This window comes from Arachis hypogaea, chromosome 11, assembly GCF_003086295.3.
Source record: "Arachis hypogaea cultivar Tifrunner chromosome 11, arahy.Tifrunner.gnm2.J5K5, whole genome shotgun sequence".
NCBI lineage: Eukaryota > Viridiplantae > Streptophyta > Magnoliopsida > Fabales > Fabaceae > Arachis > Arachis hypogaea.
This window is the reverse complement of record NC_092046.1, coordinates 6,703,438-6,729,579: the sequence shown is the minus strand read 5'-3', so window position 1 is coordinate 6,729,579 and position 26,142 is coordinate 6,703,438. Positions and strand designations below refer to the sequence as shown.

Sequence of the window (26,142 nt, the reverse complement as noted above, 5' to 3'; positions counted from 1 at the left end):
TACATGATTAAAAAAATATATTTGTAACATATTTAATTAAATTTTATTACCACTTTTTTAACACCCAAGACATAGCCAACAACTATAAACACAAATAAAATAAGAGAAAAATTCAAAATACTATTCCATATTTTTAAAATTCTAATTTCAGTTTTTATTGTCCTAATCTTTCAACCCATATTCGCCTTTTAATACTCACTATTTTTATCTTCATTTCTTTCATATTATATCTTTTCTTCTCCACTTTCTGCCAACACCGTCTCTTTTCAAGGTCTATCACAATAAAAATCACAAAAATAAATTAAGCATGCATTACAAAAAAAAGAGGTAAATTCAAAAAGAAAGCAGTAAAAAAAATTTACATTATAGTTTGGACATCCAGAAAAGGATATCTCTAAATTTGCTTCTATTCCAAACCAACAAAGAACGAAATGTATCCCACGATCACACCAGTGTGAAACCTTTTCAATTCTAGTTCTATTTGGATTCTTTGTCAAACTTTCATGTGAATGAGACCAGCTGCAGCTCCCAAAACCTTGGGTGGTACTCTCTAACATCTAAACGATAATCTCAATTTAAAAATTTGACTTTTATGTTAGGATTTTAAGTTCATTAAAAATGGTTAAATTGATCCTATATCAATTTTTATTATCTCAAATAGATATTATCAGATTATATATCATCCAACGTGTCACTTAACATTCCAGCTAAGTACACGCTATTAATAGAGATAAGCAGAAAAATTAACGTGAATAAACTTTTAAAATTTGAAGTTCAATTTGAATCAATTAAAAATTTAGAGACCAATTTAAGTCTGAAATTAAATTTTAGAAACTATTTTAAATATTAACTCGAATATTAATATTACAATGAATTCCGTCATTGATCTTAATTAATATATATAACTAGAATTACTAAACTAGTATTCTTAGAACATTTAAAAATTTTGGTACGGTCAATTCAATACATGTGTGAGTTATATAGATATATATATAGACTTGGCTCAATCGGAAATTCGGTTCATCCAAATCATATTTTGTCTGATCCAAAAAGTCATATTGTACCACTAAAATATAATATTATATAGTGTCTTTTTTCTTTGACATGATTATTTTTATATAAATGGTATATAATATTTATTAAATTTATTTTTTTTGAACAAAAGAGCTCAACACAATAAAGTGGAGCAGTAAGGTCATCGACAGAGTCTCAAAACAAAAATACAGAGACCAAAAAGAACAAATAAAAATGAAACAGTAACGCCTGCTAGCAATCCTTTATGTTATCTCCGGCATTGTCATCAATAACAAAAGGGATCCAAGTTACACCAATCTCTATAACTGAGCAAAGATATATGGAACACCTCTTCAGCTCCCGACTCCTTGTTATTAAAAATCCGCCCGTTTCTCTCTAACCACACATTCCAAATAACTGCAAAAAAACATATGAGCCACTTCTTCCTCTCCTCTTTTCTGTTGACAACTCCCGTCCAACTCTCAAAATGTTCTTTCAATGAGCCCGGAATAGCCCACTTCCTCCCAAAGTCAGATAGCCAAGCACTCCACACCTGCCAGGTAAATTCGCAACCAAGAAACAAGTGATAGATATGTTCAATATCTTTATTACACAATACACACATGTGATCACCGTGGCTAATAATTCCTAGCCTAAGCAACCTCTCTTTGGTATTCACTCTGCCTATCAGAATAAACCAGGCAAATAACTCCACTCGTGGTGGAACCAAGCATTTCCAAACTGCTTTGGTGAAGCTATAGCTGGAGATGTCCTTCGGAAGTGTTTCTGCCTGCATCACATGCACAAAGAAGTTAGTTGAAAATATCCATTCCTTGTCGAACTTCCAAAACACTCTATCCTGGGTACCACATGCCAACTTTATGGGCAGTAAGGTCTCATGCAACTGATCCACTAGTTCCAATTCCCAATGGAATAATTCCTTCCTCCACTGAAAATTTCAAATCTACTCTAACCCGTCCCAAAACCCACAGTCCCATATGACAGATCCTCTTTGGTTTGAAGCAGAGAAGAGTCTCGGAAAACTCGACTTTAACGCCCCACTTTGTAGCCAAGTGTCTTCCCAGATCCATCACCCACCTCCATAGACAGCCCAACAATCATCTTATCTCTCACATTGCGGTCTTTGATCTGCAACTGACAGATATCTTTCCAGGGACCCCCTTGACTAGGCAGTGTCTGAGCTTGCAACATCACATTGGGGTTTAAATTGTGACAGGAGCACACAACCTTCTTCCATAAAGGACACTCCTCTTTGGAGAACCGCCACCACAACTTGAAAAGAAGGGCTCTGTTCCTAACCACAGCATCGCCCACTCCCAGTCCACCCAATTTTTTAGGAGCCTGGACTACTTCCCACTTAACCAACGCCATACCATGCCTATCTTCCTCCTTGCACCATAGGAATTTTCTCTGTAGCGAAATCAGCTTGTTTGCCACTGCCTTCGGCATTTTATACAGGCTCAAATAGTAGGCCAGTAGGCTATTCAAAACAGCTTTAATCAGAACTAGCTTACCTGCTTTATTGAGTACTTTCGCCTTCCACAAACTAAACTTCTCCTCCACTTTATCAATTATCGGTTTCCACGTGCTTACCCGCCTTGGGTTCGATCCTAGAGGAATTCCAAGATATCTGACTGGAAGGTTAGCCTCCTTACATCACAATAAACTACACATGTCGTGAGTCCATGTGGGTTCGCAGTTGATTGAAATTAAGCTTGACTTATCAAAGTTAATGCTTAACCCTGACATCAGCTCAAAACACCTTAGTAACCTGACATAGTTTCTAATAGTCTCCTCCTTCGGTGGACAGAATAGTATAGTATCATCAGCAAACTGGAGATGTGATAGTACTATATTATCCTTACCAACTAGCAAGGGCGAGATACGTCCATTCCTGACAGCCTCCCCTACTATCCTATTCAGGACATCAACCACAAGAACAAAAAGGAATGGAGACAGTGGATCACCTTGTCTTAGATCTCTTTTCATCTTAAATGGCTTTGTTGGTGAGCCATTTATCAAGATCGACATTGAAGCTGTACCAACACACTCTTTCACCCATTCCTACCACCTCCAACCAAACCCCATCTTCTGGAGTACAATTTTATTAATTTACTATATAAATTTTATAAAATTTTACACACTAATTATATATCGGGTTTATTTAATTTATATCGGATCAATTTAAGATAAAATTTGAATCTTTAAAATAGAATTAATAAAATATTAAAGTTAAATCTAAATCTAACTAAACTCGGTTGCCCTTATTCATGTACCCTTATTATGTGTATAAAAATAGTAAATAAATAAACAAAACATTAAGAAAGTGGCCATCATCAATTTGACTAATCATATTATAAGAGAGCGGAATATTTATTTACCCACCTGTATGTCCACAAAATTTCTTAGTAGAGGAGAACCCTTTCTTTCTCATACATAAATATATGGGGTAGGGTTTGTTTGGGATACCATGGCAATAGAAAACTTGCATCTATTTGGAGTGGTAATGATATTGATAGGGTCACCGTGTCCTCCGAACTTCAATTTTTATGTAAATTAATTTGTGATAGAAATGCAAAAGATGAAGATCCTCCTAATGGCACCCAAAATTGTAATTTGAGAAAAAGAGCCCAAATAAACATAAAGTTTGGGTTTGTGTTTGTCTTTTGCAAACAAAAATTGGATCACCTTGATTTTACATAATTTAGTTTAAGAAAACTTGTTTCCCAAAGTACTAAAACAAATTGAACTAAATGTCTGACCAAAAATAGTTGAACTAAATTTGAAAAAAAATATAAACTATAAACAACTTGCTTTGGGTTCAAGTCCAATGGGTTTAGAGCAACTCCAAAGTAAGGCCATAGAGTCCAAAAAAAAGTAAGGCCATATTTGTGATGCTTTTTAGTTTTTATTACGACGCTTTAGGATATGTGTGTACAAAGTACAATTGTACATAGTAGCAGTTGCATGTGGGTTCGAAATATGGGTTTAACCCATGTAATACAATATAAAAAACTCTAATTATGTGTAGGTGGACCTGTGAATTTATTGTGTTGTAATATCCAAAATTGAGAATAATCTAATCCATCTATATATAAAAAAAGGATATGTGTTCATAGTCCGACATTCATCAATGACATCAGCCACATGTAGAGGCGGAACTAGAATTTTTTTGGAGGAACCAATATACAAAATATAATTTTAGAAGAGAAAAAAGAAAATAAAATGGGAGGGAGGAGAGAGGCCAATATAAAAATTAAGAAATTTTTGCAAAAAAAGAATTTTAATTGGGAGACGGGATATGACAATATTTATTCTTTATTATTTCAGATGTAATTTACAGTTATTTTACGATTTTTTCAAAAAAATGAATTGGTTCTTAGTTTGGAAGAGGAATTGCCCCGTTTAATATAAAAGAAGCTTTGTCTCTGAGCATTAGCATCAACACTTTGTTAAAAATACATATTAACATTTGATTTAATTATGTAAAAAAAAGATATGTCTTATTCAAAATCTTCGCCCAAATAATTCATTAAAATACACTGATTTTTATACAAGTAATCATGAAAGACGATCATGTTCTTTTTAGTTTTTTTCTATTCACCTTTGAAGAATAACAAAAGAGATTTGCCCATAATTTTCAGTGGCAGATCAAGTTCTTTCTCTTTTGAATCATCAAATAAATATTCCTCAATTCAATTATCCATAATTATGTTATTTGGTCGAACTTTTCTTTCACAATATCATTAAACAAGTCATAATTGATGAAGATAATTCTAAAGTGTTGGAGGTGCTGCCATCTGTTGACAAAATTAAAGATGCAGTATGAGAGTATAGATCAACAAAAGCTTCAGGTATCGATGATGAGTATAATATGAATTTTATAAAAAAGTGTTAAGAAGAGAATGGTTAGGAGTTCATTGTAGTTGTGATGGATTTTTTTCACTAGGATACTAACAGATTCAAATGTAACATGGGTGGCATTTATTCTAAAATTTGTGGGGTTCAAAGAGATCAAAGACTTTTAGCTGATTAACTAGTTGGATGCGTGTATAAAATGATATCAAAGGTGCTGATGAGAAGAATGAGATTAATAATGTCAGGATTAGTAGGAGAAATACAGAGTGTGTTTGTACAGGAGAGAAAAATACATGATAGAATTCTTATTGCGTGAGATGATCAGTGGTTGAAGCAGAAAAAGATGAAAGTGGCGATTATCAAGTTAGATTTCCAGAAAGCTTAGGATAGAATTTTCAGAAAACTCATACACATTGTCAATACTATCCCAAACCTTCTCTAATATGTCGTCCACACTCAATCCAGAAATGTCTTCCAACCCCCCAGATACATCATCGGCCACGTCACCGCTAAAATTTCTAATGGCTCGACTCCTCATAATCATCACTCTCGCTCCCCCCGCAATCACTAGCCCCTCGCTTAGAGTCACTTCCATATGTAATTCAAGATCATATCCAATGCATCGAGACTTGGTTTTCTAAAGCAATTACTATACTTGTATTTGTTATTCTTTTACTAAAATTTTTTATCTACCTGTTGGAATAACAAATCTCAACTAAATTTAATTACAAGGCACAATAAACCAAGCTATCGGGTTTCCGCCAGTCAAACAGGAAAAGGGATCCGACAAGCTATTGTTGTTCATGCTCTGCTCGCATTGGATTCTACATTTTACATTAATAATTACGATAATCATTACATTTTAATCAACACAAGTAGTATCTTACCAACATTAATACGATCTACTCGTTAAAAATGATCACAAACAACTTTTCAGCTAAACAAGGGCATTAATCATCACGAATCAGAACATCACCAACTTAAAATAAACAAACATCAATAAAATCAGTATTATTAACTTAGCAACTCAAATTAAACCCAATATTTCATACTTAAACCCATCTCAGCAACTCAGAGTTAAACAGCGAAAAATATCTTAAAGATAAGGACGTTATCGACGGCCACGAAGGAAGGATACCGACAGTGACAGGGGAATGGAAACCACGGCGAGAGAGACAACGAAGTAAGTTTGGACGGGGACAGACATAGACCTCGAAGAGACGATGCCAACCAAGCCTTCGCGGCGGCGACGCTACAACCAGGACCTTCGTGCGACTGGGACAACAGGAGGGACAATGACAAGAATCCGACACAATCTATGCCGACGACGACAACAGTTAGGCTGGTTGGATCTCTGGTGTGCGATGAGCAATGATGAATGCTTTCTGGGTTGCGCAGGGTTTAGGGTTTTTTCTGAATTCAATTCAGTGAAAGTGAGAGACCCACATAGGATTGAATTGAAAATATTAAAACAAGGAAAAGTATATGAAACTAAGAATACTAAACAAAATCATATTAATTTATATTAATAATTAATTTTAAATTTTTTAAATTTAAAATTTAAAAAATTTAAAATTAATTAAGTAAACCTAATTAAAATCTATAAAAACTTCTCTCTCATATTAATCTACCCATCTCCAACAATCACACACAGACCTCTTTCTTCCACTAATACTGCTGGAAGCGACTTCCATGCTCTCCGCGACGCCCTCACAACCTTCTCCTCTTCCCTCCTCAACTACCTCCTTCAAACCCTATCCATCCTCAACCGCGACGTCACTCGCAAGAACGCGTTCGATTCTCTCATCACGTGCCTTTGCAAGCTCCAGCACAGATGGTCATCTTCGAGAATTACAATCATCCGTCGAGCAACACCTCTAACCGATGTGATGAAGGAGGTATTTAATTAAATACAGTAGTATTTGCACGTGTGAAAGGCATGCACTAAACTAATAATAGTAATAAACAGGATGGAAATCAAGGTGATGCGGATGCTACCGTTCCTACTCCCATTGTCATAATAGATCAAGATTCCGATCTCCATTGAGAAGGATAGTGGATGATGGAGTTTCTATTTTTGGAATATTAGGTATCGTTTTGATGATTAAAGAGACTGCAAACTACACAATTACAGAATTATAAAAAAACATTCATTTAATATGAAAAAAAAAAACATCTTAATACTTAACAAAAGAAACATCTAATTATATTTTAGCACAAATAATTAAATATCTATAAAATTTTAAAAAAAATAAAATTCTTAAAAAAATAGAGACATTCACATTTGTAATACAAAAAAATTCGAAAAATATACAAAAGAACATTCATTTAGTATGAAAAAGAAACATTCTAATACTTAGTAGAAGAAACATTCATATATATTAACTCTTAGAGATTTTGGATTCACCCAAAGATATTTGACTAATTTTTGGCTAATATCCTTTTGATTCTCTAGCATTGTTCTTAAAACAATGTTTTCATGGTGGACTCCAACACTACCTTCACTCACACTTAAAAGAAAGATCCCCTTCCTTGGCTGTCGTGAGCAAATAACAAAAATTGGACTTCATTTTTATCATTTTTGGTCATTAAAACAAATTCTTTTTTATGTTTCTTAAGGCAAAAAAAAGTCCCACTCTCTTTAACTTGCCCATGATAATCCACAGTCCATACAATGTTTTCACATCCATCGAGTCCAAATATCGAAACAAAAAAATTTCGTTATTATTGAATTTTATTTATTTTCCTAAACCAAACTCTATTATTTCTTAATCTGTATGTTAATAAAGGAGTCTCACACAATTCTTCTGAACCGTGAGACCGTCGACTGAACTACTTGCCTCCAACTGCAGTACCTGCAAACATAATTAACACTTCAACAAGACACGTGTTACTTCCACCAAGTGAAATGCACTCTCTGCAGCTGCTGAAGGATCTTTCTTTCAGCACCATAGCAGCTCCCTTTATTTTTATGTTGTGTATGCATGAGAGTATAGATAGGTAAAAAACCGACCTCCTCATCAAAACTTCAATTTAATTTTAGACTAAAAGACAAATAAGTCCCTGACCATTTAAAACGGGGACATTTTCGTCCCTCAAGATTGGAAAATACATTTCGATCCCCCACGTTTCAAAACGGGAGACAATTATACCCTTCCGTCCGTTTTGGGCCAAAAACGGCAACGGACCCAGCTGACATGGAGGGGCACTGAATGACGTGGCCGTTACGCTCGCTGAGGTGGATTGGGACGAAATTTAAGTGGACAAATTAGTCCCTGAAGTGCCAAACGACGCCGTTGCCACCAGTGAGCCCTATTTCATCCAAACGCAAGGTGGAAGCCATGGCCGCTGCTTGTGCGATCGTCCATGATGAGCGGGGGGTTCTTCATGCACAAGACCTGGACGGGGATCTTCATCCGCTGTTGCTAGAGCTTGTGATCGAGATGGGGTTGCGCCGAAGTGCTTCTGCGGCGTTTATGCCATTCTTTACAAGTCAAGAACAGCATCTAATCCCAATAGAATATTTTTCGGGTGTCCATTCTTCAAGGTGAGCAATTATTTTTATAGTAGTTGGATGAGAGTGTTCTGTGTCTAATTATGGTGTTATCTGAAAAATTGCTCCAGGTTAAAGAACGGTGTTGCCGGTATTTTGTGTGGCTTGATGAACACTTGAAAAAAATTAGGGCCATGGAGTCTGAAGCATTGGGTGCTGTGGATGATGTTGGAGGTGTAGACATTGAAGATCATGTGGTGCGAAGTCAGGAATTGGAAGGAAAAATTCAACTGGTGCGAAGCCAGGAACTGGAGAAAAAAATGAAAGAGTTGGAGAGGAAACTGTTATATATGGAGAAGGAGAAAAAAATGAGTATGTGGCATATTGCTTTGATTAGTGTAGTTTTTGTTGTTGCTGTATGTATCTTAAAGTGGTGAGGATGATGAGTTGATGTACAATGTTGATGATGTAATGAAAATTGCCATTGTTGGCTATTCAATGAAAATTGCCTTTGTTGAACAAAAAATAAGATAGTAATTCTGTGAATCAGCTATTATATAAGGTAGTAATTCTGCATATATTATGAGCAAAATATGAACAACAGTGTATCTGTCTTAATCCAAAACATAAACAAGTTTGCCACAAAATAACAAAACATCTGGTTGGCATATAAACAAGTTTGCCAAACTACAATAAGTAGACAGTGTTGTTTAATTTATACTGAAGACTATGACAAAAAACATAAATTCATTCAATATTGTTCAGTTCTTCTGATTCTTAGATACAGGAGTTGGGATGAAATTCATTCCTATGGCCTCACTGCCAGCGACTTTGAAGGTCTCCTCTGATGTAGCGACACTGGCACTGGTGCTTTGAGTCTGGGTTGTATCTGGGGGTGGAGTTGCAGGTGGATTTGAAGGTGAATTTGTACTTGCTCGGGGCCTTCTGATTGTCTGCTTGGGTCTGAATTTGGAGGAAGTAGCTGGGGTTTTGGGTTGCCCCATTCTTGGCTGCTGGGATGGAGGCTTGAATGGAATTTGGACTGGAGCGGATGGTGTTGTTGCTGCAGCATTCTGGCTGATGACATGATTCTGCAAAAGTAACCGACTTATTCAGTTGTTCAAATCCATTGACATGAATAAAGTGATTGTGATTATGAGTGTATTATTTAGGGTGGGGGATGCTTACTGTAGACTTCTCTTGCACAGCACTATTCTCAGCCAAACTTTCAGTCTGTGTCTGGCTTTGATCCTATGCAACATAGATCAAACAAGGAAAGGACATGGACAAATTAGTCCTTAAAAAAAAGTTAATAGGACATCGTAACCACTGACAAAATTTAAAATGTACAGATCGATCCTAAACAATAGCAGGGATACCTCTGGTTGAGGGGCTGATTGTGATAGGGGAAGCTGCTCCAAGGGTTCTGTGTTTGCATCAGTCTTCTTAGCTTTTTTCTTTTTTGGTTTCCAGTTTGGGTTGCTTGGTGCTCCCTTACATGTCTTGTAGTTGTGGCCTTTCTCATTGCACTTGCTGCATGTCACTTGAAAGCTTCTCTTAAGCTTGTCACCCTGAATATGAGCCTCAGCAGGATCCTTGTTGCGATTGTGTACTTTAGGCCTCCCAATAGGTCGCTTGATGGGTGGTGGAGCAGGCCTCAGCTGGTCAGTGGTTACCCAAAATTCCTCACTTGGAACTGGTTTTATGCAATGTGCATATGTTTTGTGAATAGATTCCATACATAACCAGGGATGCACATAATCATCTACCTGGTCATGCCTCTTTCTAATTGCAGCAATACTGTGAATGCATGGCATGCCTGAATCAAAACCACATACCATATTACCTATCATTATATTAGATCAGCCCTAAAATCGTTCAGAACATATTATATAGCAATATATTACATCATCACTAAAAGCATTCAAAACATATATATTACCTAGCACTATATTAGATCAGCCCTGAAATCATTCAAAACATATTACCTAGCATTATAGTAGATCAGCCTTAAAGAAAATCACTCAAAATTAAAGATATACCGGTCAGTTGCCAAACATTGCATGAACAAGTGTGTTTGATCAAATCCACATCTACTTTGGTTTGCTTTCTGCTAACTTGAAATCTCTTTCGTTCGTTATCTCCCACCCATTCGGCAATCCACCTGCTGCTGGGTTTTATCAGCCTCTGCAACCTTTTCTCCTGAACGGGTGCAAGCTTTCCACTATGGTGCTCTAATAGCCTAATATGCTTGGTCATTCTCCGCATTAGGTAGCACCTAATTTCCTCACACATAGTCAAAACTGGCTTCATTCTGTACTTAACGACTTTTGAATTAAATACCTCGCACATGTTGTTAGTTAGGTTATCCACCTTGGGGCCATGACTGAAAAAAGCCTTAACCCAAGTGGCTGGTTCAAACCTCATCAGATACTCCCATGCTGCCTTATTCACCCCCTTCAGCTTCTCCATGGTCTCTTTGAACTCTGGTTCAGTGGTGCACCTAGCACAGTCCCATACGATGTCTCTAATGTGCATATCTTTGAACCTATTTATGAAGTTTTTCCACATGTGCATCACACAGTTCCGATGATGTGCTCTCGGCATTACCTCCTTTAAGGCTGGTAGCAGACCCTGCCAACACATAATATTGCATACACATATATGCAGCAGTTTAAATTGCATTCAGTAATTTACAGTAACTTCAATTACAAACACATATTTGCAGTATTCAAAATATCATTCACACCTATGCACTAATATCCATTGCAAACACATATATGCACTAAATTCCATTTCAAACACATACATGCAGTGATTTAATATCCTACACCAATGTGCAGAAATTTAATGTCTACCACATACATGCATTATATTAATATCCTACACTAATATACAGTAATTTAACATGATACACTAATATGTAGTGATGTAGAAGTCTGACCTTTTGTTGGTCGGACATAAAGTTCCAACCAAATTGATGTGCATCACCCAGATCTTCCTGAAGCAGTGTGAGGAACCATTTCCAGGATTCCTTTGTCTCCGATCTTGCAACTCCATATGCTACTACGTAGAATTGGTTATTGGCATCCTGTGCCACCGCTGACAGTAGTTGGCCTCCATGATATGTCTTCAAAAATGCTCCATCTAGATGGATGAAAGGCCTACACCCAGACTTAAAGCCTTGCTTACAACCCTCAAAGGAGATATATATTTTGTCAAAGACAGGTAGGGATTGAGGGATTGGGATCACATCAACTCTTGCAGTCGATCCCGGATTACTCTTAATGATTTCCATGGCATAGTCCCTAAGCTTCCCATACTGTTCCTTTTCATTTCCCATAATCCTCTCTTTGGCCTCTTTCACTGCCCTGTAGACCATCTTCGGATGCAACACTAGATTAAAGTCTTCTCTAAGAAACTCAATTGCCTCATTAGTAGTCATATGAGGTTGACTAGCCATTCTCTTCTCCACTTTCTTGCTGACCCAGTGTTGATCAGCTGCATTGCTGCCCAGGTCTCTAGCACATGTATGCTCTGCCTTGTAAGTCTTTACCTGATAACATAACAATGTTTTGTTGTAGGATAGATGTGCTAGCCATGGACATTCTTCACCTCTGCAGCCAACCCTCACCCTTTCTTTATCATTTTTGATCCACAGCAGTTCCCTCCCTTCAGAAATGAACATGTCTTTTACCACTTCTTTGAACCCATCAATTGTTGCAAACTTTGTTCCTATCTCGAACCTACCCTCCTCGAACCCATACTCTTCATTGAAAACTGGAAACTCATGCTTTTCTCCCTCATCCTCTGAAGACACTGGTGTGTGGAGTTCCTCTGATGCATACTCATAAATCGGATCATCATCATCTGAAACCTCTTCACTCACATAGAGTCCAATTGGAGGCAGATCCCTGGGTTGCACATTAGGAACAGGTTCTTCAGCATTTACAGCAGGCCTACTTCTTTGTTGATTTGCATTAGGCCCATTCCTTCTGGGCTTCGGAGCAGGCCTGGTCTTTTTGGGCTTTTCTCTTGGCTCAGTTTCTTTGGGCTTGGCTGTTCCTCTGGTCTTCACAGTAGGCCCATCACCTTTGGCAGCACTACCCCTTGCACTCCTTACTCTCCCTCTGTTTTTAACTCCACTTGACTCTGCCCCTGTCCCTTCTTTCACACTGCTATTTGTCTTTGGCAGAACCTTCTCCTTTCCTTTCACACTTCTTTTTTTCCTCATCCTATCATCGTCTTCATCAACACTGGAACAGTCCTCATCCGAAACAGTCTCTGAGTCACTCGGAGGAGGTTTATACATTTCATCCTCCTCACTTTCTTGCCCATCAGCTTCTGTGGATGGTGATGGTTGGAGCTTTCTCATGATGCTGTCCACATCAATTGGGTCATCAAACTCTTCCACCCCTGCTTCTGCCGCAGTAGCTTCATCCACTATCTCTGGCTCATCAACTGGATGGTCGAAGTAAATGTAGAATTCATCCGTCGTTGAATTCTTCATCTTATTCTCTCGGAGTTCATTGATGCCTGCATCTCCTCTCAGAATGTGCAGTCCACCCTCAAGATCACTGCTAGTTGGGTCAAACCAATATACTGTCCTATATGATGCATACCCCAAACCCTTGAACAATGTCACCAAATCCCCAAAATTCACAAAGTCTAAGTCCATTTTCGGAAATTTTTCAACTTTCCCACCAATATACTCAAGAGTTCCACTGGGATTTCTAGCAAAACGGCCTCCGTGGTGAAAAACAGGTACCACATACATATCATCCATCTGCATTGTCCACAGGTAGATAAACCAGAGATTAAACTCTACCTAATCAAAATTTCTAAATCAGTTAACTTCACATACATTTTCCTCATTCTTTTACCCCAAAACAAAAAAAAAAATCTGCAGTCCCCCCATAACCCAACCCCATGCATTCTCAGTTAAACAACACACAAACTTTTCATTATCACCCTTACCTCTGTAGATGATGGCAGCTTCCTCTCCACGCAAAGCTTGCCGTAACCTTCAACACCAACCACCTCGACTGACCACACCACCGCTTTCAACTATAGGAAGTCGTTCTTTTTTTGGAGGGAGAAGGGCGTTTCTATTCTGGTAGGGTTTTCTGTAATATATGGAGTAAGGGTTGGGTGTTATGGGGAATGCGAAGTTCAAATATGGGGGATGGTGGCAACGGCGTCGTTTGGCACTTCAGGGACTAATTTGTCCACTTAAATTTCGTCCCAATCCACCTCAGCGAGCGTAACGGCCACGTCATTCAGTGCCCCTCCATGTCAGCTGGGTCCGTTGCCGTTTTTGGCCCAAAACGGACGGAAGGGTATAATTGTCTCCCGTTTTGAAACGTGGGGGATCGAAATGTATTTTCCAATCTTGAGGGACGAAAATGTCCCCGTTTTAAAAGGTCAGGGACTTATTTGTCTTTTAGTCTTAATTTTATGAGTAGTCCTTCTTCAGTATCAAGTTACACAGGCTAAAGCCAAACAACTATATTCGAAGTTGTGTTAGGACCACCCTCTTGTGAAGTTTCTTGTCTTCATTCACACAATTTATAAAAAGTGAATAAGAAACACATGCGACTATTAATACACTGGTGAAATATGAAGCCAATAATATTCTTATAATCTATATATATACAAGTGCTGTCTACATCACTGCCTGAAGAAATTTGTCAATGATTTACCGTCCAACTCTTTCTTGAAGAACCTTGTAATAAATTCATTGAATGTGAAGTTCCTATAAAGAGGTGGTTTCTCTGCTGATGTTAGCTCCGGCAAAGGTCCAAAGGTTTTCTCCCTCTCACCCGGATTGAAGAAAATAGCAATTGACACTCGAGGATCATTTGAGCAATTTGCTAATACCCGATGATCAGCACTCTTATATTCCTCGTTAGAAATTATCTGAGAGCCAAAGTAATGGATATTATATTAGAAATCCAGGTAACAAGGAAAGCAAGAATTGAAGAGCATTGAGATATTTCAAAATTAACGCAAAAATATGTGATCAAATTTTACAACATCAATCAGTCCATTGGCTAATCCGATAGTCCATTTAACTTTGTTATCAGAGAATCTAAATATTGTGCAAGTGGTTCTGATGAGAAGATTTCAAAAAGTATTATTTTTGGCTATTTTTTGAAGTAATATTGCTTAACTAATAAAAACATTAAGGCTGTGTCTGCACTTTGTGGGGGTATTGACTGAAATTTTGTGTTTCGAAAAGTCTCAGTCCCACCATCTCAATTCTAGTCCCAGGAAACAAACATAATCTTAGAGACAGAGACAGAAATTTTTATAACAATTTTTTTAAAAAATATTCTCATTTAACTTTTCAAATTCTAAATCTATTCTTCAATCTCTATATTTATCTTAAACCAAACATAATATTAAGACATAACTCAGTCCAGTACATTTTACATCAAAACAATACAAAAACTTAATCTGTCTCTCAGAGTCTCAGTCTCACCTCCAAATTCAGCATAATATAACACAACTATCACATTTTTGTCCGCATCAAAGTTCTAGGTCCTTATACGAAAACCAGAACTTCCGTGGACTATAAGGCATTTGCAATTTTTTATGTTTAGCCCTGCCTTTAACAAATTTTCAACCAATATGTATCCAAGCCTCGTGTATTTGCTATGATTAAATCTTAAATACTTAACAAAATCTTAAATCAGTCACAAAAAAAAAAAAAAAAAAAAATCTTAAATCATAAACGCTAAGCTCTAAACTTAAAAAATAAAATAAAAGTCAGCTAATATTGAAGCCCTAAAAGTTAGTTTCCGGTATTTTCCAACGCAAATATACTCAATTCAATCTGGTTTTCAGAAAAGAACCAAAATAAATTTCTTTAGAAGGATGGCATCATTTGTTTGAAAAAGAGAAAGAGAGGGTATTGGAGTTCTAACCTGAAGCAAATCTCCAATATTGAAAACCAAAGCTCCCGGAACAGGCTTCACATCAACCCAGCCATCTTTGCTTCTAACCTGCAACCCACCAACGTGGTCCTGCAAGACCACAGTAAGAGCCCCTGGGTCTGCATGAGAAGTGAGTCCCACCGTCAGATCAGGCTCAGGACAAGGAGGGTAATAATGACCAACCATCACTCTCCCTTGAACCAAACCCATCTCCGGTAACTTCTCCGCACCCAATCCCAACCCCTCACTCAACAAACCAATAACTAACTCCCCAACTCTAACCGCCTCCTTATCCCACGCCCTCACCTCTTCCCTACACACCTCAGGAATCTCCTCTGGATCCGCTGCGATTGGCCCCATCCTAATCTGCAGTGTGTCACGCCAGCTGGCAGCCTTCGAGTTATACAGGTCCACGTTCGATATGTACGATACACCCGTCCCCATTTCCCTACGGTACACCCGCGCCCTCTCCTCCGCTGGTTGCTCGTGGAACTTTTTCATGGCGGCGACGGTTCGCTCGAGAAGCTCCGGCGGGATGCCGTGATTGATCACCTGGAAGAACCCGATTGTGCTCGCGGCGCGCCGGATTTGGTCCACTACGGCGGCGCGGGATGTTTCCACGGCGGAGAAGTCCACCGTGGGGACCTCTGATTCGGAACCGGGTCGGGGTTTGAGGTCCGATAGGGTTTCGGGCGGGTGAACGAAGAACGGTGGGAGTTTTTGGACGCCGGAGTCGACGAGGCCCTTGACTCCGTGCTTGGTTTCGTCGAATTGTTTGACGGCTTTGGCACGGTCGTAATCCGGAGTGGTGGAGGCGAAGACGGTGATCGGAGGCGGAGAAGGATTGGATGACGTCATGATGATGGTGGATTTGGAGGTCAATGGGAACAAGAGTGGTTGAGACTTGAGAGGTGATGTGAGATTGAACATTTTTGCACTATATGTAGAGGGAAGAAGGGAAGAGAAGTTACATGTGATGGGTTTGCGTGGAGTGAAGTCAGTCAGAGTGAGCAACGCTGACACGCAAGTGATGGGTAAGTTGAAATACAGATGGATGTGGGTTCGAACTTGTCCCTACAGAATATTGGACCATATGGTTCCATTCATAGTAAACAAACTTAGTTTGATAGATTTAGGAGTTTTCTTTTTCCCTCTTCTCTGTCTCCCACCGTGTCAGGCAGCCATTCTGAATGTTCGCGGCGCATCTTGCGTGCGTAATCAGACAAGCTTGTTTGCGGGGAAATCTGAACCAGTTGGGTTTGAGACTTGAGTAATTTGATTTGTGTTCCTGGCTAGAACTGCTCTTCGAGGAATAGTTCAACTTCAACCACACTGGGCGTAACCTTCAGCCCCCGGAGCTCGAGTGACTATCTGTTTGCTCGTCAGAGTTTTGACCTAGAAGTTTCACATTCCGACGCTCGAATCACATTTTTTTTAGTCATATTACATATTCATATAATTTTTTATCCAAGTCTATTTAAGTTGGCCTAATACAAAAAAAAAATACAGAGCGTGTATACACACGTTCAGAGCACCGAAACGTTAAGTCTTGAATATGAAACAACGTTTCTTTTTCAACATTGAAACCACTACTGGAGAACTTCGAATCTCTCTCAAAATCTCTCAAACTTCACTCGTGTCCTTTGTGAAAACCGCTACTGGAAAAGAATCATAAGAAGATTTTGAAAGGAAGAAGAAAAAATGAACGAAAACAAGAACAGAGATTGCGAAAGGTATGATAAAAACTACTGTTAATTTAAAATCTTGTAATCTCGCATTTCTCTTAATTGCATTTTAGGTTTACTGAATTGAGTTACTTCGTTTAGTACACTTAATCTGATTCTATTTTTTTGGCGTAACTAGGGCATAGAAATGGAAATATGTTCTTATTTTATTTCTGTTCAGTGGAGTTGTTTATTTTCATTCATTTGATTGTTAGTGTGTTTAGTTGAGTCCTTTTGCATGCAGAAATGATTTACTTGATGATTGAATGTTTATCACGTTTTATTCAGCACATAATTGGTGTTCGGTTCACTAGTGTTTGTCATTTGATTCACTTGGTTGTTAGTGCGTTCAGTTGAGTTCTCTTGCATGCATAAATGATTTACTTGATGATTGAATGTTTATCATGTTATATTCAGCACATGATTGGTGTTCGGTTTGTAGGTGTTTGTCATTTGATTCACCTGATTGTTAGTGCATTTAGTTGAGTTCTTTTGCATGCAGAAATGTTTTTTTGCTGATTGAATATTTATCAAGTTTTATTCAGAACATCAATGAAATTCAGTTCAGTGGAGCTGGTTATTTTAATTCATTTGATTATTAGTGTGTTTAGTTGAGTCCTTTTGCATGCAGAAATGATTTACTTGATGACTGAATGTTTATCACGTTTTATTCAGCATATGATTGGTGTTCGGTTCACTGGTGTTTGTCATTTGATTCACCTGATTGTTATGTGTTTAGTTGAGTTTTTTTTTGCATGCAGAAAAATTTTTCTTGATGATTTAATGTTTATCACCTTTTATTCAGCACATGAATGGTGTTCGGTTCAGTTGGGTTGGCCATTTTGATTCACTTGATCAAAATATGCATGATTGTTCTTGTCGGTGTATTGAGTGAAGTATTGACAAAATTTTTTTGGTTTCATGCTCGAATATGGTCCAAATATTCTGTTGCACAAACTAAACAAAATTAGAGACCAAGTGATTTGGGCATATGAAGAAATAAGACTCCCAAAAATATCTGTTGCCCTCTTCAGCTCTTATTGTAAATTCACATCTGGAGATATAGATAGTAAATAGGATATACTTTGTTTGGCTGGTTCTAATTAACACTATTTTATTTAACTTGTTTGAAAAACCAAACAATATATATATATATATATATATATATATATATATATATATATATGTGTGTGTGTGTGTGTGTGTGAATAGTAATGTAAATGTTATTGGAAATTTAATGTTAAATGTATATATCTGATTCAAGATGGATTAGTCCTTGTCCTGTTGGTCTGAGATGTTAATATATATATCTGTTGGAACTGTTTGACTACTGTTTTGTTCCAGGTTGACCGTGAATAGAATCAGGATATTTATCAAACATTAAGATCCCCAAAAAAATAAATGAACCGAAATTAATACACAGGGTGAACTGAAAAAGTGCATATATCAATATAGCAGAAAGATAATTTTAAAAAAATATTGCTATCAGTATTTAGTTTCAGAAACTCCTGAATTCTTTGGAATAATTTTTGTAGAACTGTCCGGCTTCTTAGTGTCTTGAAAATCATCCGGATATTTGGGATAAATTGTTTATCCACAACACATCTAGTTTGCAGAATGAACCGAACATGTTATTATGGTGAAACAATTGTATAGTACTAAATGAATGGAACATTATCCATTATATAAATTCAAATTCAAACAGCTTTCTGCATAATGAACCGAACACGTCATTATGATAAAACAATTGCGTAGTACTAAATGAATGGAACATTATCTATTATATAAAATCAAATTCAAACAATTTTCAGCATAATGAACCGAACACGTTATTATGGTAAAACAATTATATAGTACTAAATGAATGGAACATTATCCATTATATAAAATCAAATTTAAACAGCTTTCTACATAATGATCCAAACACGTTATTAAGGTGAAACAATTGTATAGTACTAAATGACGGAACATTATCCATTATATAAAATCAAATTTAAATAGCTTTCTGCAGAATAAACTGAACACGTTATTATGATGAAACAATTGTATAGTACTAAATGAACGAAACATTATCCATTATATAAATTCAAAACACCTGTGTCTACAATTGAGAGATTATCAATTCAATTCAATTCAGAACATATGCGTACATCAATTCAATTCAATTTAACAATTGCATTCCATTCAATTCGATTTAAAAAAAATCCAAACCTCGTTTGCTTGATTCGTTTCAGAAGAATAATCCAAAACACTCTCATTCAACTGATTTGAAGTTGAATCATTCATTGTTTTGATAGAATATTTAAATCTGAAAACGAAGAAGATAAATCCACAAAATCAAAGAAGAAAACATAGAAGAATAGGATGAAGAAGGACGAGCAGCAAAAAAAAAGAGCAGAAGGGAAGAAAAAAGAAGAAGAACGACGAACAACAGAGATTGCAGATCCAAAAATTATAATGCAAATCGTTAACGTTGAAGAAGAGAAGAATAAGAATGTTTACGTTGAAGAAGAGGTTTACGTAAATCTGTTACGTTGATACGAGGGAGAGGGGGGCACGCGTGTATTTCACGTAACTTGGGGGGAGGGGGGAGGCGCGTTAACAAAAAAGTGCTTGGATAACTTGGATAGGTTTTTTATATGGATGTGGAGCATTTTGTTATTTTTTGTTAGCTTTTGTATCCGATGCTCTCTATAGCTATGATGGCCCTATTTATTATAGCTCGACGAGAACTGAATTATATTGGATCTTTCCGATTTGGTCGTGGTCCACTTGGTAGTTATCCGAACTGACTGTTTGTATGGCCGAGATATACACGGATGCTATACAAGTGCTTTGTAACGATTTCTTCTTTAGGAAGTTTTTAATATTTAAATTTTGATTCCGAGATATAGTGTCATTGACCGAAGTATTCGAGTATAAACTAATTTGAATTGAGTTTTTTAAGTAAGAGTAAACTACTATTTATGTCTGAAAATTGAAAATGTCGATAACTTTATGAAAAAAAATTGAAATTATATCTATTAATGATGGATTCAGTGTGTCAAAATTACTCAATAATTAGACTGACATTAATTCCATTAATAATCCTTTTTACGTGACACATTAAGACATTATGTGACAAATGTAATCATTATGTGTATGGCATGCTCAGCAGTGTGACCATTATAAGCCACTCTAAAACTCAATTTTTAAATTTTAAAACATTCCCCAAAAATTCATTCTAATTAGAAATCTTAACTTTAAAAATTCTACGCACACAATCAAATGCCAAGACGAAGACTGTTTATCCCAATTCCAAATAGGAGTTACAGTAAATCTGAGAGTTCAATTTTAAAGAAAAAGCAAGATAAGATATTTGATGAGAGATGCTTTTGTGGATTGGATCTTAGATGTGGTGCTGCTGCAATTTAGAATGTCGAATGAATTTTAAGAGGTGATTTATATAATGTCCTCAATTGTAGATAAATTCTTGTACACTTTATTCTATTGCAAGTGAATATGTCTCTGAAGTTTCTTTTTTTTTTTTTTGTCTTTGGTAGCGTTAAACTGCAACTATTTGTTGTGGGTAGCCAAAATTGAAAGACAATAGAAAGCTTTTAAAACAAATTTATCTAAAAGAAAGACGCGTTAAGATGCTTATGAGGCTAATCCCAAGGTCAAGATGCTCACGTAGATAAGAAAGATTGAAGTTGAAGTTGCGAGACTTAAGGTGTGGATTTTGACTGTTTCTTTGCTTGTGATGCTTAGTTTTGTTTATAATGTGTATCTAGTAATGATATGAGTTGTATATTGTTCTATGTATGATATAAAAATTCAATGCAATGACATTATCCCTTTTTGTGTTTAGAATGTTTGTATGATATGATTGTGGTTGATGTTGTATGGATTTTGTGTAATAACACATGCAAGATGTAAAAATTGCCGAATGAGGTCATACAAGATATAAAAGTTGGCCAATATTATCCTGAAAACAGGGCATGTTGTGAACCAATTTTAAGTCCAAAACAATAACAAACAATCTGTTTTAAAACATAACTCAGACACTCATACATGCAATATAATTAACATTAAGAGTAATGTATCTCTTTCAATGTTGTTCTGGTCCAAGTAATATGGCCGAGCTATAGAGCCTTTCTTTCGGGATGATGGTTGATCTATACGTCGGCCGGGATGAGCACTAAGGGGAGGAGTACCTGTAAAAAGCACTCCGACGCTCAAGTTAGAATGAGTACCAGATAAAAGAGATGGTATTCAGAGTGAATAGCGTACCTTTTATGTGCTTAGAGTTTTGTATTTATAGAGTTATTATGCTATAGGTGGTTATTCCGTGGTCCTAGTATTTTGGTAACCACTTCTGTACGTGTTCATATGGTTCCGTTATAGCCGAGATTCTCTCTAACTAAAATAGGCACGTTTTATTTATTTTATTCAAATTCCGACTTATAGGTAAATTTTAGGCCGAGGTATAGGCTTCATTGGTTGAGCTATAGGTAATGGATTAAGACTTGCTCTCCGAATAACAAGTGGCAATTACCGAGTAATACGGAATGGACCAAATTGTAAAGGTCGAATTATAGCTTGTAGTTGCCGAGTTATAGTGACGAGATCATAGCCCTCAAGCTTGACCTGTTTATTTTTAAGAGAAGCAGGTTGAGCTTTTATAAAAATTAAGTTATAACTTGGCAGGATATAGAAGAGATGCGATTGTGTTATAATTAAGAGATATGAGGATCAGCCCCCCAAGATCAACTTGATAATCTTGAAAATAAAGTTGGGCAAGATTGTCATTGGGAAAGGTGTTGCTTATACCAATATATTGTTGAACAAGATTTTTTGTTAGACTGATGCCGACTTATAGGTGTCGGTATGCTTGGACTGATTTTGACTTATAATTATTGGTCTGTTTGAAGTGATTCCGACTTATAAGGGTCAAATTGTTAGAAATGACTCCAACTTATAGTTGCCGGTTTGTTGGAAATGATTATGGCTTATAGTTGTCGATGAGTGATTGAAGGATGAGTTTGCTCTCAGATTGAAAGATGAATTTGTTCTCGGATTGTTGTAATAATTGATTATATAAAATGATAAACTATGTAAAAATGGAGCAATTTGGATACGTAGAATAGATATCTTAAAGAAGTTATGATGTATTCAAATTAATGAAATCAGATACCTTCACCAGTCGATTTTCAATTCCCTATTTGTGCTGACATTATAAATGCAAATTTTAAATTTATTGGCTACAGTTAAAATTAAGCTCTGTCATTCCGAAAATAGATAATTAAAGAAAATGGAAAAAACATGAATAAGACATATGAGCATTGAGCAATTAAAATGCAGTTGAAGAACAAAACAATAATTAGTTAATTACTAACAATAACAATATAAACAATAAACAGAGAAGTTTTCAATAATAAATGAAAACAATTGAGAAAGAATAAGAAAACATGTATCTTATGAAAACAGAGAAGTGTCGTTACCATTGTAAGTTGCTTGAAATTTTTATTGACAGCAACATAAGAAGAGAAAAAGGAATCGACATAAGAATAAATGTGGTGAATACAGCAAAGCAATGTAAAATAGAGAATAAAGCAAATACTTATTTATGAGTAATACGTGAATTTAAAATGAACATAAAAAGATTCACTATTACTAAAAGGAGAGAATAGATGATAAGTTTCTGAACTAGCACATTGAAATTATGAGATTAGTCGTATTTGATTGTTTGGATCTTATATAATTTCACTCTTGATCATGTACCAAAGATAAGAAAATCAATTTTTTTTATCAAATGCTTGTAAATTGTACTAACACAATTTCTGATGAAAACATGAAAGTTGAGCATGTATTATATGCAACTAGAATTATATAACACTAGATGATATTACTAGAAGATTTGAAAAGATTTGTATTGAGCTGCGTGATCTTGCTCATGGTGCCGGCCTTAATTGGGAGAAAATCAAGTTTGAATCTTCATCTATGATTTTATTACAGTGGGTGATGTTCATGCTCTTGATTTGAAGCTTTATCAAAATTTTAACAATGGCTAATGCAGTTTTTGCTTCTATTTCTTTTAAACAAGAGTTCGAATAAAATTATTAGCTTTCAATAATTGATAATGATAAATATAAAGGTAGATCGATCATGTACAAAAACATAACAGCAAAGAATAGATAATAGCAAAAATTGATATATTTTATATCATGTTTATTTTTTCACTTATCAAATTATTTGTCAAGACATCATAATTTTTTTAATTTATTGAGATTAAAAAATTATCAAATATTGTGATGTTATACTAGATAAGGTATAAATAAAATTGAGTAGCAAACATTTCCATAATATGTAAATTGCAAAAATAATGTATATGTCATCTAAAAATTTGTTCAAAAATATTATAAAAAATTGTTAAATTTGGTTAACAAATTTGAATATAATTCCTCTTTACTTAGATAAAAATTTATGTGAACTGTTTCCGCTATATTGGTGTTGGTAACCGAGTCAGGTATGTGGATGATCGTAGATGACAATCTAATTGTGGATTTTTTTAGTTAAGTATATTTTGGCAAATAAATTGTTGGGTGTGCTTGAGATGTTAAAGATTAAATCTGATAGAGTGGTAGTGAATAAATAAATATTGAAGATACATACTGCTAAAATGTTATTAATTGAAATGTGGGTTGTTTTTGTTGCAAGTGACAAGGCGTCTAATGTAACATCAGCCGGGCTTAGGGCCTGGGTGAAGAAAAGAAAGGCTGCTGAAAAAGAAGGCTCGACCACCATTCGTGGAAAGGATAGTGGAGTGGAGGTTACGCAGCTGAGTACTAAGGCCAAAACAATTATATTAAAAAGAAAGAAAAAAAAGGTTTATGTGTTTGGACATGAAAAACTGGACTCTATGCAAATGAAAGGAAAAGTTGAAGAAGAAAATGTTGGGGAGTCATTATCAATTCAGAAGAGTCAGAAATTGCTACATGGCTACTATGGTGACGAAGATTCTGATTCATTGTGGTGCGAGCATTATCAATTTGGTAGTCTTGCCAATCAAGTGGCTCAATCTGCCGAGGATATTCAACAAGTGGAAGGCGTCGGTGATTTCAGTATCGATCACTATCTCCAGGTGTTAGTTGATATTGATGTGTTTGCTATGTTGGTTTTTAGATTTGCAGTTTGTCAATGATTTTGTATTTTGGGTTTGCGGGTATTGGGTGCAAGATTCCTAAGTATTGGTCGGACACGGGAATTAACATGTGAAGGCTAGAAATAATGATGATGAGCTAAAAAAGGTTACCAATGCAATGCTTTTGAAGGAAGAAAGAAAAGACAATATCTGGGATGGCAGAGGCGGTGAAGGAAAACTGATGTTGCATGTTCGGTTTATGCGAATAGGTTTGATTAGTGCATTTTGCTTTTGATAGTAGTTGACTATGAACTTCTACCGAGGCTTTTGGTGTTTGTTTTTTTTTTTTTGTTTTTTTATTATTAATTAGCTATAATTTGATTGGTATAACTTGACTGTTTGTTAGTTACGAATTCGAGGTTTACTGAGTTGCAAAGTTCTATGATTTCATTTGATTGTTAAATGTGCCGTTGTATTTGTAGGTAATGATATACCATGAGTAATTGCAATTATTAAGTAGATGGTATGGTTTGAGCGTAATTTCAATTTTCATTATTATAATATAAAACTTATGGTATTTGAACTATAAAGATGTAACGAAATGAAAAGAGCTAGCCATGAAACAATTAAATGCATGCTATCTATTGACCATTAGTATTTACCATTGTAGGAGGTGTGGGTAGATCTTGTGTCTTTTAGGCTGCGTTTGTTTACAGAGATAGGACACTGAGACAGTGACACAGAGATACAAAATCGTATTTTACAGAGGAGACATGGACAAAGATAATGTGTTTAGGGACATTGAATTAGTGTATTCTGTGTCCATCCTAATAGGAAGGACACAGAGACACTAACAAGGGATACAACTTATTTTTTATTTTTTCTTTCATTATTCTTGTTAATTTTTTATAATTATATTTTTCGTCTCAAATTTTTTGAATAAAAAAAATGAGAATAAATTAGATTTTCATAATTTGTTTTAGTTTATCACCAAACAAGATACAAGAACATAAAATTGTGTCTCTGTCCTTTATGTCTTGTTCTCAGTGTCTTGTCTTGTCCTATTCTCAAAAACAAACGCAGCCTTAGATTATAGGGTGATAAGCTTATCATCGGGTTGTGTTGCTGTTTTCTTTATCACCTCGACTATTCTGTTGCAGAAGCTCGGTCACCCTTTGAATTTCAGCCTTAAGGGACTCATTTATAGCTATTAGTTTTGCCTGAGAGGAAGTCGGGATGATTAGATTTTGTGGTTCTGTCATTGGTCAAATGCCTGTAAAATGAACGAAAATGAAGGAGAGAGCTAGGCAAAAAAAATAAAATAAAAAGAAATAAGAGCAGAGGTGGGGCAAAGTTAAACTCTTCGGCCCCACGGTGGGTGCCAAATATTATGGTCCAAGTAATATGGCCGAGCTATAGAGCCTTCCTTCCGGGATGATGGTTGATCTATACGTCGGCCGGGATGAGCACCAAGGTGAGGAGTACCTGCAAAAAGCACTCCGACGCTCAAGTTAGAGTGGGTACTAGATAATAGAGCTGGTATTCAGAGTGAATAACGTACTTTTTATGTGCTTAGAGTTTTGTATTTATAGAGTTATTATGCTATAGGTGGTTATTCCATGATCCTAGTATTTTGGTAACCACTTCTGTACGTGTTCATATGGTTCCGTTATAGCCGAGATTCTCTCTAACTGAAATAGGTACGTTTTATTTATTTTATTCAAATTCCGATTTATAGGTAAATTTTAGGCCGAGGTATATGTTTCATTGGCTGAGTTATAGGTAATAGATCAAGACTTGCTATCCGAATAATAGGTGTCAATTACCGAGTAATACGAAATGGACCAAATTGTAACGGCCGAATTATAGCTTGTAGTTGCCAAGTTATAGTGACCAGATCAAATGTCATCAATTCAAACAAAATACTAAAACAAGCAAAATATGGTAAAATCAAGTCAACAAACAGATCCA

At 36.1% G+C, this 26,142-nt stretch overlaps 2 protein-coding genes across 3 annotated transcripts; both read right to left on the bottom strand.

Annotated features, from left to right (window-relative positions):
• Window positions 1-8,939: 8,939 nt before the first annotated feature.
• LOC112720078 (uncharacterized) lies at window positions 8,940-13,874 on the bottom strand. Of its 2 annotated transcripts, XM_025770886.3 has the most exons (6): window positions 13,364-13,799; window positions 11,331-13,172; window positions 10,429-11,020; window positions 9,766-10,205; window positions 9,575-9,637; window positions 8,940-9,477 (listed from the first exon to the last, which is right to left on the bottom strand). In XM_025770886.3, the coding sequence occupies exons 2-6, from the start codon at window positions 13,170-13,172 to the stop codon at window positions 9,148-9,150; spliced, it is 3,267 nt and encodes a 1,088-aa protein (XP_025626671.1). In that variant the 5' UTR covers window positions 13,364-13,799; the 3' UTR covers window positions 8,940-9,147. The 2 variants fall into 2 exon arrangements, with proteins under 2 accessions (XP_025626671.1, XP_025626670.1); XM_025770885.3 differs by having other exon boundaries at window positions 11,331-13,874.
• Window positions 13,875-13,923: 49 nt separating this feature from the next.
• Window positions 13,924-16,781, bottom strand: LOC112720079 (1-aminocyclopropane-1-carboxylate oxidase homolog 4). The gene is made up of 2 exons (XM_025770887.3): window positions 15,316-16,781; window positions 13,924-14,305 (listed from the first exon to the last, which is right to left on the bottom strand). The coding sequence occupies exons 1-2, from the start codon at window positions 16,252-16,254 to the stop codon at window positions 14,057-14,059; spliced, it is 1,188 nt and encodes a 395-aa protein (XP_025626672.2). The 5' UTR covers window positions 16,255-16,781; the 3' UTR covers window positions 13,924-14,056.
• Window positions 16,782-26,142: the final 9,361 nt, after the last annotated feature.

What these genes read in the sequence shown, in the direction of transcription:
- LOC112720078 (XM_025770885.3), bottom strand. Translation starts at nt 13,178, where the DNA reads ATGCAGATGGATGATATGTATGTGGTACCTGTTTTTCACCACGGAGGC. An exon ending in TTATGTCCGACCAACAAAAG is followed by an intron (nt 11,021 to 11,330) that starts GTCAGACTTCTA and finishes ATGTGTTGGCAG; the next exon opens with GGTCTGCTACCAGCCTTAAA. An exon ending in CAATGTTTGGCAACTGACCG is followed by an intron (nt 10,206 to 10,428) that starts GTATATCTTTAA and finishes GTTTTGATTCAG; the next exon opens with GCATGCCATGCATTCACAGT.
- LOC112720079 (XM_025770887.3), bottom strand. Translation starts at nt 16,254, where the DNA reads ATGTTCAATCTCACATCACCTCTCAAGTCTCAACCACTCTTGTTCCCA. An exon ending in ATATTGGAGATTTGCTTCAG is followed by an intron (nt 14,306 to 15,315) that starts GTTAGAACTCCA and finishes TTTGGCTCTCAG; the next exon opens with ATAATTTCTAACGAGGAATA.